Source organism: Aotus nancymaae, unplaced genomic scaffold, assembly GCF_030222135.1.
Source record: "Aotus nancymaae isolate 86718 unplaced genomic scaffold, 86718_ANA_hifiasm-v0.15.2.pri h1tg000016l, whole genome shotgun sequence".
Taxonomy (NCBI): Eukaryota; Metazoa; Chordata; class Mammalia; order Primates; family Aotidae; genus Aotus; species Aotus nancymaae.
This window is the reverse complement of record NW_026988428.1, coordinates 63162704-63179441: the sequence shown is the minus strand read 5'-3', so window position 1 is coordinate 63179441 and position 16738 is coordinate 63162704. Positions and strand designations below refer to the sequence as shown.

Here is a 16738-nt window from a genome sequence, read left to right as displayed (position 1 = left end):
GTAAAATGACCAATTATAAAATAGATCCCAAACAAGAAAAATGTATGAGACACCACTCAATGAAATGTGTTTGATCTTCTTGTTTAATATTTTCTTCATTTCTTTTAATCATTTAAAAAAAATCACACTAGAAAATATTCTGAGAGGTTCAGGGCATCTTCTTCTGTAAATCGATGGATCTGAAAAATTGATGGATCTGAAAATTATAGACTTTCACCAATGTCAGTTTTTCTTGGGTTTTTCTTTTTTCATTTTTAAGAAAATAGAAAATACTTATAACATGTAATTCACATTTTTGGTGAAAGAAACAATTCAGTTATCTCAAAACTAAGCCAAGTGTTTCAAAATGCCCTATGTCTTCACAAGCAAATTAAACCATAAGTGTGACTTGGTTAAAGGAAAAGCAAATGTTTAAATATTAGATAGCTTGAAAATCTAAGTTTACAGAAGACGCTTATTCATTTTCAAAGAAAAGAATAAGAACTTCCAATGACAATCTTCCTAATGTAAAAGTATTTGATTCATAGAAATTTAATTGAAGCAAAGCCACTCAGGAATAAATCCATTAAGAAAAATAAGGTTCACCTACAGGTTTATAGCCAACTTACCTCTTTTTGCTTTTCATGTCAAGTAGTGCATAAAAAGAGAAAAAAATTTATGTTTAACTGATTCTAATGTCATTACATAATGGCTTATTCCATAAATACCTACTCAGAGTAAAGGACCTCAGAGCTAGTGTTTTAAAGTATCTCATGATTAGAGGTGAAGCTTGGCCAGAAGTAAATGGCAGCCCTTCCTACTTTAAATTTCTTTCTTTTCTTCTTTTTTTTTTTTTTTTTTTTGAGACGGAGTTTCGCTCTTGATACCCAGGCTGGAGCGCAATGGCGCGATCTCGGCTCACCGCAATCTCCGCCTCCTGGGTTCAGGCAATTCTCCTGCCTCAGCCTCCTGAGTAGCTGGGATTACAGGCACGCGCCACCATGCCCAGCTAATTTTTTGTATTAGTAGAGACGGGGTTTCACCATGTTGACCAGGATGGTCTCGATCTCTTGACCTCGTGATCCACCCGCCTCGGCCTCCCAAAGTGCTGGGATTACAGGCTTGAGCCACCGCGCCCGGCCTCTTTTCTTCTTTTTACGTTTTAGAGACAGGGTCTTGTTCTGTCATCCAGGCTGGAATGCAGTGGCATGATCTCAGCTCACTAGAGCCTCTAACTCCCAGGCTCAAGTGATCCTCCCACCTCAGCCTCCTGAGTAGCTGGGCCCACAGGTGTACATCACATGCCTGGCTTCTATTCTAAATGTACAATTTCAGTTCTTATGATCCAAACTGATCACAGACTAAATTTCTCTTTGTAGTAAGACACAATCTGAAGTGCAATGAAGAACTGGGAGGCAAGGCTCAGTTTACAGCAAAAGAATGCACGATGACCAGCATGAGAGCAGCAAAAAAGTTCTTAAGATGAGGAAAATGTGTCTCCTTCAACTAAGAAAAGGTCACCAACTTTTATATCCACTAACGATAACTTTTTTTTTTTTTTTTTTTTTGAGATAGAGTCTCGCTCTGTGGCTCAGGCTGGAGTGCAGTGGCGTGATCTCGGCTCACTGCAACCTCCGCCTCCCAGGAAACAGTTCAAGCAATTCTCCTGCCTCAGCTTCCAAGGGTAGCTGGGATTACAGGGATTACGCGCCACCATGCCCAGCTAATTTTTGTATTTTTAGTAGAGACAGGGTTTCACCATGTTGGCCAGGCTGATCTTGACTGAACTTCTGACCTCATGATCCACCCACCTTGGCCTCCCAAAGTGCTGGGATTACAGGCATGAGCTACTGTGTCCGGCCAAGAATAATTTTAGTTAAAATGACAGTTCTCCCCTGGATCATTATTCTGCAAAATAAATGTATGTATTTTCATATAAGTCTTAAATGCAAATTTTTCTTTTTCTTTTTTTTTGAGATGGAGTCTTGCTTTGTTGCCCAGGCTGAAATGCAGTGCTGCCACCTCAGCTCACTGCAGCCTCCGCCTCCCAGATTCAAGCAATTCTCCCTGTCTCAGCCTCCTGAGTAGCTGGGATTACAAGCATGCACCACTACATCTGGCTGATTTTTGTATTTAGTAGAGGTGGGGTTTCACCATTTTGGCCAGACTGAGCTCAAACTCCTGACCTCAAGCGATCCACCCGCCTTGGCCTCCCAAAGCGTTGGGATTACAGGCGTGAGCCACTGTGCCTGGCTATAAAAATTTCAAGTTATAGAAGTTTTTTTTTTAAGTAATTATTTTAAGAGTAACGATCTAATCTAGTCTTGAGAATATTCAGTGACTAATTCAATCACACAAAAGGGCCAGCTCCAGAAGTGGTCCCTCATCTGTGGACTGGGCACACTGAAGTGACATAAATAATCCATATGCCAAAAAAGAAAAGAAAATCTCTGGGATCCAGTAATGACTAAAGTAAAAATAAACTTGACTATTGCATGTACGGTTCACAAAATTTTAAATTTGTGATATGGAGAGTATATCAATGACTATTTTTGGCTAACAGGTGACAATTAAGCAACAATGAATTTAGTGGTTCTATGGCACCTTTACGACTTCACACTTTTTTTTGAGACGGAGTCTTGCAAAATCTCGGCTCACTGCAACCTCCGCCTCCCCGGCTCAAGCGATTCTCCTGCCTCAGCCTCCTGAGTAGCTGGGACTACAGGTGTGCACCACCATGTCCAGCTAACTTTTTCTGTATTTTTAGTAGAGACGCGGTTTCATTATGTTGGCCAGGATGGTCTCAATCTCTTGACCTCGTGATCTGCCTGCCTTGGCCTCCCAAAGTGCTGGGATTACAGGCGTCAGCCACCACACCTGGCCTCTTATTTATTTATTTATTTATGAGATGGAGTTTCGCTCTTGTTGCCCAGGTTGGAGTGCAATGGCACGATCTCAGCTCACCGCAACCTCCATCTCTCAGGTTCAAGCGATTCTCCTGCCTCAGCCTCCTGAGTAGCTGGGATTATAGGCGCCTACCACCACATCTGACTAATTTTTGTGTTTTTAGTAGAGACGGGGTTTCACCATGTTGGTCAGGCTGGTCTTGAACTCCTGACCTCAGGCGATCTACCCGCCTCAGCCTCCCAAAGTGCTGGGATTACAGGCATGAGCCACTGCGCCCAGCCTATTTTCTTCCTTCCTTCCTTCTTTCCTCTTTCTTTTCTCTCTTTCTTTTGACCTATTTCCTTCCTTCCTTCCTTCCTCCCTCCCTGCCTCCTTCCTTTTCTTTTTTTTCTTTCTCTGCCTTCCTTTTTCTTTCCTTCCTTCCTTTCTTTCCTTCCTTCCTTCTTCTTCTCTCTCTCTCTGTCTCTCTTTCTTTCTTTCTATTTATTTAGGCACTGTCACCCAGGCTAGAGTGTAGTGGTGCAATGACAGCTCACTGCAGTCTCTACCTCCTGGAACTACAGGCACATACCATCATGCCTGGTTAGTTTTTGTATTTTTTTGTAGTAACAGGGTTTCACCAAGTTGCCCAGGCTTGTCTCGAACTCCTGGGCTCAAGAGATCCACCCACCTTGGCCTCCCAAAGTGCTGGGATTATAGGCATAAGCCACCGCGCCTAGCTCACTACATCATTGAAAACAAAGGAATAGAAGTGGCAAGCCTGGGCCTTCCATGAACATGGTAAGTACACATCACTTGAGCTATGCTCACAGCCGGAGCTCAGGCTGCCCCTGCCCAACTCCCTCAGAGTTCAGGAGAGCCACTGAAGCCAAATTTAGTGTGTAGAAAGGTCCATTTTCCTAACCGTTTACAATGCCTAAGAGGAGTTTAGGTGCCTGTCAGGTTGACGAACATCTCCAAATTAAATCAGTAGCTTCCATATTCCATGTAACAATATCAGTATACTTTTAGGTATCAAATCCCACCCATTTTGACAGAGAGATCGAAGTGTTGGCATGTTGCCAGAATTCAGCAAGCGCTCAGGAACATTGCTGCTCCTTCCTGCCTTGTCTACTCAGCTCATAACACAGTCACTTTAAATCATCAAAAAAGTTTGGTTTATGTATTAGATAATGGGAATTTTCCTTTTCTTAGGAAAAAAAATCTTTTTTCTCGGGAACTATACTACTATATGGTGCTGAGATTTCATAACATTTAAAAAAATGTTTTTAATTTATTTTTATTATTATTTTTCAAGATGGAGTCTCGCTCTGTCACCCAGGTTAGAGTGCAGTGGTGCGATCTCGGCTCACTGCAACCTCTGTCTCCTGGGTTCAAGTGATTCTCCTGCTTTAGCCTCTCGAGTAGCTGGGATTACAGGTGTACGCCACCACATCCAGCTAATTTTTGTATTTTTAGTAGAGATGGGGTTTCACCATGTTGGCCAGGATAGTCTCAATCTCTTGACCTCGTGATCCACCTGCCTCAGCTAAAGAGCTGGGATTACAGGAGTGAGCCACCTCACCAAGCCTTTAACATTTATTTAGAAGCATAGATTTTACACAATGAGCTCCAGACCTAGTCATGGACAGAATAACTTGAATTCAAAGCATCAGAAAGTCTTAGAGCTGGGAGATGCCCTTCCAGGATTTCTCCAGTAGGCTCTCCTTTTACATTTATGAGAAGAGATGGACAGGGAAATAGCTGGTTAACCTAGAGATTGGCTTCCCTGGGTACCTATTGTGACTTTCTCTTAATATGTTTTCTTATTATTCTTTGCAGATAGGAAACGTCCCTTTGCAAGATAGAGTTTAGATATGCCATCTCAGATAATGCCTTACAATCAGAGAGTTTGTTTAATAGAGGTTGCTATGTAGTTACAGTGGGGGCAAATAGTAGAAGATAATAGACTAGTGCCAGCAGATTGGATTAAATATGTATGAGTACAGCATAGAAGACACTGACGGCGCTCTTCCTCTGGAATACAACAAAGGGCCCTCGTTGCCCACAAGAACTCTTCTTTGCCTGCAGGGCTTTGGGATATGAAGGCAAGGCAATATTACAGGTAGACTGATACAGCACCCAACTCCCTGAAACAAAGAATACCAAAGAAACTGTGGATTTGGTGTTGTAGGCTAGTGATCGCCAGTTGGTGGAATAAAGGCTATTCTCTATCTTGAGGGTAGAGAGCACACACAGATAGCAGGTGGTGAGATTAAAATGTATAATTATTTTATTCTGCATTTAGACTAGTTTGTTATTACTGGGTAGAGGCTGGTCACTTCAGTGAGTCTGAAGCAGAATCTGTGATCTAGAAACGAACCCTAGAAATGTCTTTTCAGCTTGTATATCTGCTGCTGATATTTTTTTAATGAGCTAGAAAGCATCATTTAGGGTTTGGGCAGAGTCAGGAGAGGCAGGTAGTTATTGCCTGGAATGTTCTGGGCCTCACGTATGTCTCAGCCTACCTGTTCCTCCCTGTTACTCCTCTGGACACAGCCACCTTCTGGAGGCCTCTATCTTCAGCACTTATGGGTGGACTTAGGTGAACATAAGTATGAACTAATTACTCTTGCTCTTAAATATGTAACAAAAGAATATCAAATAAGTACTTATTATTTAACTTCATGAATACATTACAGAAAAATTGTAGTTTTTCTCCTAAGGATTTAAATAAGGAACTTTCAATTTCCATGGATTTAGTAAAATTTTAACAAAATCTAAAAGACTTTAAAATTACATAATGATGCTAAAATAGTCAATATGAATTGAAAAGTATGATCTAATACAATATGCATGTTCTTGCTATGGAGTTTATTTTCACATTGATCTCTTCAGTAATTAAAAAGTTTCATCCTTTGGCCTGGTGCGGTGGCTCACGCCTGTAATCCCAGCACTTTGGGAGGCTAAGGTGGGAGGATCACGAGGTCAAGAGATCGAGACCATCCTGGCCAACATGGTGAAACCCCATCGCTACTAAAAATATAAAAATTAGCTGGGTGTGGTGGAATGTGCCTGTAGTCCCAGCTACTCAGGAGGCTAAGGTAGGAGAATCCCTTGAACCCAGGAGGTGGAGGTTGCAGTGAGCTGAGATTGAGCCACTGCACAGCAGCCTGGTGACAGAGTAAGACTCTGTCTCAAAAAAAAAAAAGTTTCATCCTTTCATCATAGCTTATTTTGCTTACAATGCTCAGGTTTTGATATGAAATCTTTTAGGGAAATGTAATTTCTGGACAGGAATACCTGACAGAGGAGAGAATAGTAAACAAAAACAAAAATAAAAATAAAAACATGAATAGGACCATGGTCATCAGATGTTCTACTAATTACTGCATTATTTGTTGAGTGGGTCCGATTTGTGGCATGGAATGGTTTACTCAATATTATCTTTATCTTTCTCTTATTCTGGGAAGAAGGAAGACACATGAAACTAACCTTGAAAGACTTTGATGTGTTTTCAGTCTATATATGGTGTCAATAAATTCTGCTATTTAAATCTGGCAGGTGCATTTTAAACCTTTTAAAGGCATTCTCTGCTTAAAATAAGAAACATGAGCTTTCACAACTTGATTACATCAATTAAAAAAATAAGTGATTATACTGTTTTAAGAATGTTTAAGGAATATGTTTTGTTAGAATACACCTAAGTAATTAAGTTCTTATACCGACAGGAGATCTAGTAACAAATAAGAGATATATGAAAAGGGTATACAGGTACAAACATCTAATATATATCTATTTTAAAAAGCATTGTCACCAATCAAAGACAAAGCAGAATCAGCAAAACAGCACTTTGGTCCAATATTTCAGTTTAAAAGAAAAATGGGCCAGGCGTAGTGGCTCACGCCTGTAATCTTAGCACTTTGGGAGGCTGAGGTGGGCAGATCACTTGAGGTCAGGAGTTTGAGACCAGCCTGGACAAATGGTGAAACCCCGTCTCTACCAAAAATATAAAAACTAGCTGGACGTGGTGGTGAGTGCCTTTAATCCCAGCTACTTGGGAGGCTGAGGCAGGAGAATTGCTTGAATTCAAGAAAAAATTGTTTGAACTCGAAAAAAAAAAAAAAGGACAACAGAATACATGCCCTCTTAAATTTTATTTTAAAATCAGTTGTTATTCAAATTTAGATTTCTATGTGGAAATTCTATCTAGTTAAAACTAGTTCTAGAACTGTACCGTCCAGCACAGTAGCCCTTCGCCAAATGTGGCTGGTGAGCATTTGAAATGTGGCTAGTTCAAATCAAGATATGCTGTAAGTGCATAATGCTGAATTCCAAAGGCTGAATAAGAAAAACAGAACAGTGTGTGTGTGTGTGTATATATATATAATTTTTTTTTTTTTTGGACAGGGTCTCACTTTGTCACTCAATCAGGAGAGAACTAGCGCAATCCTGGCTCACTGCGACCTCTGCTTCCTAGGCTCAAGTGATCCTCCCATCTCAGCCTCCTGAGTAGCTGGAACTACAGCCATGTATCACCATGCCTGGCTAATTTTTTAGTTTTTGTAGAGACGGTGTTTCTCCATGTTGCCCAGGCTGGTCTTGAACTCTTGGCCTCAAGGAATCCACCCACCTCAGCCTCCCAAAGTGGAATTATAGGTGTTAGCCGCATATGAATTGCATGTTGAAATGATAACATTATGGATATATTGTGTCAATTAAAATCTATTACTAAAATTAAGTTCACCTGTTTCTTTTTGTTCTATTTTTTGAAACAGGGTCTTGTTCTGTCACCCAGCCCGAGTGCAGTTGCAAGATCATGGTTCACTGCAGCCTCAATCTCCTGGGCTCAAGTGATCCTCCCATCTCAGCATCCTGAGTAGCTGAAACTACAGAAGCACGCCACCATGCCTGGATAACCTTTTTATTTTTTTGTAGAGACACCCATGTTGCCCAGGCTGGTCTTGAACCCCTGGGCTCAAGTGATCCTCCTGTTTTGGCCCCACTAAGTGCTGGGATTATAGGTGTAAGCCATGGTGCCTGGCTTCTTTTTACTTTTTCTAACATGACACCTCGAGAATTTAAATTTACATATGTGGTTAATATCATATTTCTATTGAATAATTCTGAATAGAAACATTCTTGTAGCGGTCATTTTATCATTTGGCAAGAAATATTTCTATTGTACACACAGAAATATTCAAAGCTTTCTTAAAGAGTTCAAGCATGCCTTCCTTCCCCTTCATAACTTCTTCTGATTAAAAAGAAACAAAAAGATGAATTGATAGGAAAGAAGAACATATATACATCAAGTGAAAAAAAAACAGCAAGCATAACAACACTTGTGATCGTGCCAATGGTATTAATACATATACAAAATGCATATTTGTTTGTACATGTGTATATATTTATATGCTTTTCCTAATATATGCATAGAATGTTTCTGGAAAAATACAAAAGGTTGGGTGGGCAGAGTTATAGCAGAAATCTATCTATTGTATACCCTGTGTACTTAAAAATGTTTGAACCATTACCTATTGAAAAATATACAGCAAATATAAAAATGTATTTCTCAAAATGTGTTTGACAATTTTGTGAATTAATAAATTTTTTATTTTTTTTTGAGACAGGGTCTCCCTTTGTCACTTGCTGGAGTGCAGTGGCTCACTACAGCCTCAACCTTCCAGGCGCAAGCAATCTTCCTGCCTTAGACTCCTAAGCAGCTGGGACTATGGGTGCACGCCAGCACACCCAGCTAATTTTTAAATTTTTTGTAGAGATGAGGTCTCGCTATGTTTCCCAGACCAGTCTCGGACTCCTGGGCTCAAGCAATCCTCCTGCCTTGGCCTCCTGAAGTGCTGGGGTGACAGGAATTAACATTTTTGAATTAACTTTTGTTTTGGTAGATTCCAAACTAAAGACAACATGTTCTGACATCAAGAAGTGCCCAGGCTTCCCCTACAGGAAATAATTCTGTGGAAACTATGTTCAAAGAAAATACAAACCTAAAAGATTACAGGCTTCCGCTGGGTGTGGTGGCTCACACCTGTAATCCCAGCACTTTGGATCACCTGAGGTCAGGAGCTCGAGACCAGCCTGGCCAACATGGTGAAATCCCAGCTCTACTAAAAATATAAAAATTAGCCAGTCGTACTAGCAGATGCCTGTAATCCCTGCTACGTGGGAGGCTGAGACAGGGAGAATCACTTGAACCTGGGAGGCAGAGGTTGCAGTGAGTCATGATCATGCCACTGCACTCCAGCCTGGGTGACAGATCAAGACTCTGTCTCAAAAAAAAAAAAAAAAAGATTACAGGTTTCAACAGACTACTCTTCACTCCTACCAGTTCAAGGATTGAATCCTGTGGAAAAAGAAAGTATAGTGATATGGGGACATGGAACACACATAAATAGAAAAACCTCTGTAGGAAAAAATATAATTTATAAAGTACAAAATACTGAGCCCATTAGTTCAGGAATTAACTTCAAACAGCATTGACTTGAGCTCCTTCCAGATACAGAACATGGAAAGCAGTAAGAGCAGGTCGTGTGTGCACAGGACATGCTGGCTGATGAAATACATAGTTGTAGTTGAATTGTAACTTGGGACACAGTTAAACAGTCCTCTTCCTCACAGTTTTGATTCTGGTCTCCACCACCTCTCATCTGCATATTTTATGAGTCTCTGTACCTGCTTCTTTATCTTAGGTGTTATCCACATCTGATCCATTCTCCACCGTGTCATCAGGGTGATTTTATAAAATGAAAACCTATCCTATTCTTAAAACTGTTCAGCTATGCCATTGGTAAGGTCTGCTCTCACTAACCTGGCTGTCTGTCTTCAGGTCCCTGCCTACCTTTCCAGCCTCGCTTTCTATTACTTCCAAGTCCTGCACCAGGCTGTAGCCTGAGCTCACTGCACTGGGACAAGTTGACCTCCTTTCCTATAATGACCCACACCTGCGCTGCTACCGTCTGCCTGTTATGGTATAGTCACCTTTCATGGCCAGCCTCGCCCTAATGCCTTTATTTATTCCAGGAATATCTATTAACATCAGTACATATTTGTCTCTTACCTCCCCTACCAGACTCTGAGTTTATTTGAATATCATTGTATATCAAGAGCCAAGAAAAGTGCCTGACACACAGTAGGTATTCACTAAATTTTGTTAAATTCTGGTGAATGAGTAAATGGGTTAATCAAATAAATGTGATTTTGGTACATGCTTAAGAACACAGGCTTTGAACATCAAATATCTACTTGCTTGAATGCAGTGAAACATAAAGGCAGTTTTTACTATTATGTCGATGTGTCTTGTTGACTACATAGCTCAAGGAGTGATTATGTATCTAAGGCTAACACACGTCTGTGAGTTGCTTTAAAAATCAGTAAAATCTAAAGTATCACAGAAACATTTTTAGACTTCAAAATAATACCATTCTCTTAAACTAGCTGAGTGACTGTGTCAGAGAAAGAGAGTGAGAGAGGGATGGAAGGAGGTAGGAACAGAGGGAGGGAGGAGACTGAAATGATAGGGGGAAGCAAGACATCTAAGAGGAAAAGCCCAACATGGAAAAGGCAATATGAAGAGCAAGCTGCTTAGGCTATGACTTCCAGACTGAGTTCAAACTTGCTTCCCCAGGTTTGCCATTTCCTATTTATCTTGTGCAAATGCTGCAGTCAGGTCTTTACTACAGAAATAACAACTCCTGCCTGTGAATTACATGGATTCCTTTTACATATTCTGACAGATTGATTGTAATTATTGATTAAATGGTAAGATGATGACGAAGAAGATGGTGAGGAGGAGAAGGAGGAGGGGGAGAAGGATATAGGTAGGTAGTTAAGGGGTCAAGATAAAATGCTGGCTAAAAAATAGACAATAATTTTGTGAAGACATACAATTTGCTGCCTAATTACAAACTCCTGGATGACAACAGGGTCCCTTTTGAGTCAAGGTCATCAAAGCTGGTAGGCACTTCTCAGATCAGTTGGTGACTGAAACTGTGAAAACTAAGATGAACCTGTGGAAGGACACTGGAATCTGTGTGCCAGGATAAGGATAAAGTCAAGAACAACAAAATCAAGCAAACCAGGGCCAGAAGCACTGGAATTGCAAGGACTGAGGTTGCAGAAGCTGAGCCAGCCAGAGGGAAAAGCCAGATTTTTCCCTTAAAAGGTTGTTCTAATGCAGCAAATCAATCAGTATACTGCATTAATCAATTAGTATAAAACATTCTACTAACATTGAAAAATCAATGCCCCGCCCTATAGTTGGATTCTCTAGAATTGAAAAATCGTGCATTTAAGGAGATGAGGTTTTCTGTCCACCATCTCACAGAATTGAAATCTATTTGAAAGTTATCTCTTATATAGAATAAATAGCATTCTATGTTCTGTGTCTTTTTTGTTTGTTTGTTTGTTTTTAATAGAGACAGGGTTTCTCCATGTTGGTCAGGCTGGTCTCAGGTGATCCGCCTGCCTCAGCCTCCCAAAGTGCTGGAATTACAGGCGTAAGCCACCATGCCCGGCCATGTTCTGTGTCTTAAATTTTTAAGTGAGACATATTTCTCTCAATTTCTCAACCAAAGGATTAAAAACAAATTAAACTAATTTCATTTTTAGTTGAGATAATTGCTTCAATGGTCCTCAACAGAAAAATAAAGCCCATATCTGCTTATTAGAATAATTAAAAATCACCTAAAAAGATGTACTAAGAATATATTTTAGAAAACAATGCTTATCAAAAACATTCTGATAAATTAATAGATAATTGTCCTTTTAAAATGATTAATAGATACTGTTCCTAGCTAACAAATTTAATAATGGTTAATTAAACTGATGGTTAAAAAATACTAATAAAATCTATTATTTCCCATTAGTTTATAATAGTTATAACATAGAACATAAGTGGTCATATATGGCATATTTTCTCTTTCTTGGCTTAATGAAAACATTTTATATAGTAAGAGCATCATAAAGAATCTTTGATATGTCTTATCATATATAGTTCAGCCAAGGAAAAATAACGTATTTTGGTAATAATGCAGATATCTGTAGAAGCTACAATTTATTTGGTGTGGATGATCAGTCACTTTCTACAGCAATTCATTTAACTAGGACCTTTTAGAAAATATTGCTGAAATTGATTTGAGAAGAATTTATTAAGCATTAATCTGGTTGGTTCCATGATATATAATTAAAAATTCCCAAGGCTATAATAACAGCTTTACTTCCTTTCTGCTTTTATTATTTTAACTTTTAATAAATGGTGATCATTATTAAGGTTATCAATATGTTAAACTGTCATTAGTATGATCTTCTGGTCTGGTGATGATTCTGAATTCCACATTCCTTATATCTCTAATTTTTTTTTTTTTTTGAGACAGTGTCTCACTCTGTCTCCCAGGCTGGAGTGCAGTGGTGTGATCTCGGTTCACTGAAACCTCCACCTCCTCAGCTCAAGGGATCTCACCTTAGCCTCCTGAGTATCTGGGACTATAGGCGTACACTACCACACCTGCCTAACTTTTGTATTTTTTGTAGAGATGGGGTTTTGCCATGTTGCCCAGGCTGGTCTAAAACTCCTGAGCACAAGCGATTCGCCTGCCTCAGCCTCCCAAAGTGCTGAGATTACAGGTGTGAACCACTACACCAGGCCTCTAATCTCATACATAGTAATCATTTCTAAGGTCAGTGGTATTTTCTGGTTATTCAAAACTAAAGCATTTAAGACAATATACTGGTACTCTCATTTATGTATGCTAACTGACTTTAGAGTTGTAAGAAGTGTACAGTGTGTATAAAGTAGTAGAAAGATTCCCAATGCGGGAAAACGGGAAAGTGTTTTATGGGCTTTTAGTACGTTGATATACCCTTCTTGACAGCAACATCAGAATGGAGCAAAAAACATAAAGAAGTTCAACTTTTAATGGAGTGATCTCATGCTTGAGAAAAATGTAACAGATGAGAAGTTGAATGCATGAGAATATTCCCAGCAGTGCTCTACAATACAACAAATAATGAAAAACGACCTCGGTGGACAAGAGGTGAAGTAGTGATTAATGCGGTAACAGCATCTGAAACAAAATCTATGATACAATAACTTTAACAAAGAAAAACAAGACTAGACAGCAACATGGAAAAGCTTGTGATATAATGTTCATGGCTTAAACAATATAATGATGACAATATAAAATATATATTCATGTAAACAAAAACCAGTCACACAAAAATGAAAAGTTATTGTTAACATTTATTATTAATTTTTAACCTTATTGAGATGTTATCCTTTTAATTAAATGGCAATAGGAGTTATTTCTTAATCATACCAATTTCTTTTCTAAGTTCCAAATGCTACTAAATCCATTTGGAACACTAAAAAGAAGACTTTTGTGGGTATTATCCGAGTTAGGTATCCTGATAAATCGTTACCACTTTGGTGATTCACAGAATACTTCAAGGTACCTTCCAAGGAGGTCCAAAACAATAGGAAATCAGTTACGAAATTAAAAACACCAAGCAGTTGTTACTTTTTTTTTAGGTGTATATTTTGGCTATTACACCATTTCAACTCATTATCACTACCAATTTCCTCAAACACCTTTAGAACGTGGAATGCACCATCAGTTTCTATACCACATCTTTTAATCCCAATCAGGAGGCTGATTCCATGAATCAGATACGGAAAGTATTAGAGATCCAAAGGCTGAGGTTTGCAAAAAGGAATTAAGGTAAAACGAAAAAATAATTCTATGGCAACAGTGGTAAACTCAAAGACTACAGGAGGGGCCAGGAGAGAATAGAAATGAGGACGGCAGGCTGGGAATAAGTCATAAGGAGGAGTGGGGACTGTGGCAAAGTACAAAGCTTGCCCTAACAGCAGCCACCCCTACAGAGCTCCACAGGTGTTGACATGCATGAATGCAGACCCAGGGCTGCCAGATGTTCAGAATCTTCCAAAAGAGGCCAGAAATATTGATGCTCATGTGAAATCTCTTCAATTTTTAACTGTCGATAACTAACTTGAATTAGTTTTATTTTTGATTGTCCTGCAATAGTCAAATAACAGCTGCCCTTATTTTGGTTTATGGGCTTATGTTGGTTTATGGGCTTCTTTGCCACTTCTGCCCTGTACTCACATGCAGGGATTCCTTAAAAGGATGATTTTTTTTTGCAAGAAGTCACATTTTCTTTATTTGCCATATGCCCCATTTTCAATTTAGGCCTCTTCATAGAACAAGTAAAAAGGAAGAAAGAAAGAAAAATGCAAAATAGTGAAGCTAAGGTCAAGTGTGAGCATGTTGGTCAGCATAAACCAATGGGGGTTTGCAATCTACAAGAACATTCTACTAAGACCTAAATGTTCTTGAGGGGCAAAATCATAGGTTTTACTTTTATTCTCAATATAATGATTGAGGAGACGTTCTGAGTCACTACAAAAGGAAATCAATCCCAAAGCCTTGTCATACATATGGCTCCCTTTAAGGAAATTACATTGAAAATGATAAGAGAGAACTGGCCAAATATGACCAAGATGGAATTGCCATGAGCTACCAAACTGCAAATAAGATCCAAGTGTGTGTGTGCGTTGTGCTTGTTGCTAATTTCCCTTTACCTATCCCATTCCTTCCAACTCCCATTTTCCATCTTTGGCTGTTAAATAGAAGTCCGTCATTCTAAGGAACGTGAGTGAAGGAGGAAACAGGACGCTAAGTATAAGGTAGTTTTTACTTGAATTGTAGGAATTTATTTATTTTTTTGTTTTGTTTTGTTTTTGAGACAGAGTCTCGCTCTGTCACCCAGGCTGGAGTGCAGTGGCGCAATCTTGGCTCACTGCAATCTCTGCCTCCTGGGTTCAAGTGATTCTTCTGCTTCAGCCTCCCAAGTAGCTGGGATTACAAGCGCACACCACCGCGCCTGGCTAATTTTTTATATTTTTAGTAGAGACGGGGTTTTACCTTGTTGGCCAGGCTTATCTCAAACTCCTGACCTCGTGATCTGCCCACCTCGGCCTCCCAAAGTGCTGGGATTACAGACATGAGCCACCGCGCCTGGCCAATTGTAGGAATTTACACATCACGAAAGGTAGACTCTGAGGTTGGGGGGCCTGAGTGACTGGAAGGAAGGGGAGAGTCTATTCAACTAATCATTTGCATCACATGCACCCAAGGAAAAAATGTTTACCTGGTGGAGCCACGGTTAACCTTTTTTCCTTGCTGAGCCGGTGCCCTTGGATGAATTCACTCATGGAAGGGGGGCCCTTCAGAAGAAATGATTCTGTGGAGGTGGGATCAGGGGGAACTCTTAATAAATTCTGTAGGTAGGAAGCCCCTGAAGTCCTGGGACGGCTCTGATCACAAAGGGAAGGTGAAAATTGTCTTGCAGGAGATCCAAGAAAAATACATATAGGAAACAAAAAAGTTTTACTTTAATTACCTTTCAATGCCTCACCAGTGACAACATTATTTATACCGGCATTTAATTTTTTTAATATGTAAATCAAGAGTTTTGCTATTTTTTTTTTTTTAAGTTTCCACATCAGGATACAACCCTATTTGGAAACTGCTCTGGATACTGGAAAAGAGATTTATTACAGTTAGTCAGTTTCAACCGCAAATAGAAAATATATTATTTGAGTCATTAACGAAAGCTCCTAAAACAAAAATGTTACCATTAATTGAAAATACAGGGTAAGTAACTCAACAGCCAGGACTCTGGAAAAAGGTCACAAAACCAAGCCCCTAAAAACCTTACAAGTGGTTTCTCTGGGCAATATTCCCATGCCAAACGAAAAAGCTCAAAAACCTGCTTTCAAGAAAAGCACTATGTATATTCCATCCCATTTAATCTAAATATAGACACCCACTTTCAGTCCATCATCAGTTTTGGTCAAATGGACAAAAGTTTCCCTAAGAGATTCACATCCTTGCCCCATTAAAGAGAAGCTGATAAACAGCACCATTTCCAAAGGTACAATGACTTTGAAAATTAGAACCCAGGTAGAACACAGCTTCGTTCTTAATATCTAACTTTATCTACCAATTCTTAGGTTGGAGGTAAGGGAGAGGCATATTTATGTATACAAAGAGTAGCAAAAATATTAACAGACACTTGAAAATTATATTATGATTAATCAAGAGGAGAGGTTGGGCAGGGGGTTAGAAAGGACTACATAAACACAGTTATCAAAAAGGTTTTGATCTGGAAAGACTCATGTTAGCAAGGCCCATTTATAGGCCAGCTCCCATTTTTTCTTTTCCTTCCCCTCCTCCATCCTCCACAACAAGAGCACATTCATTTTGCAGTTAACTAAAATCTGGCCACTGCATCGTACCATGAAGATCGCTGCATGCATACCTTTTCCTCTGAGTGCCACTGCTGACCCGAATGTTGGGTGTCTGTGGGCCCTGACTATGCAGGAGGTAAGTGTCTACGGTGGGCACGGTGACTGATGCCTCCCCACTTACTTTAGGGCTGCCGATCTTGCTCTTTCCAAGTTTGCCTTTGCTGCGTCGGGACTGCTCATGGTCAAACTCTAAGTCCTCCAGCCTCTGGGTCAGGGCGAGTTTTTGCTGGATAGCCATTCGTAACAAAGTGTTTAGAGTCTTCTTCTCATCCTCTGCAGCTGCTAACTGTCTCTGCATCTCGTCCAACTGGGTGACATATTCATCACATCTGGAACCAAAACAGGGAAGTTGGTCAGGGGAAAATCTTGGTGAAACTGAATTTGGGACTTAAGTTGAAAAGTAATAAATTTGACTGAAATTTAGAAATTTAGAAGACTGGTTTAAAGGTCTAGCAAAAGAATGTAGATAACATATAATAGCAGAAAATTGGAATGTATTTTCATCCATATAATGAAATATATATG

General features: G+C 39.6%; 1 protein-coding gene across 7 annotated transcripts in view; it reads right to left on the bottom strand.

Moving 5' to 3' along the window:
* BICD1 (BICD cargo adaptor 1) overlaps positions 1-16738 on the bottom strand; it is a 274324-nt gene that overhangs the window by 27340 nt on the left and 230246 nt on the right. For 3 of the 7 annotated variants that reach the window (XM_012458412.3, XM_064377438.1, XM_064377439.1), the window contains exons 7-8: positions 16225-16542; positions 15052-15245 (exon numbers count right to left, since the gene is read on the bottom strand). In XM_012458412.3, the coding sequence (XP_012313835.2) occupies positions 15052-15245; positions 16225-16542 (512 nt within the window). The remainder of the gene's footprint in view (positions 1-15051; positions 15246-16224; positions 16543-16738) is intronic. The other 4 variants (XM_012458413.2, XM_012458417.3, XM_012458414.2 and 1 more) reach the window with 2 other exon arrangements.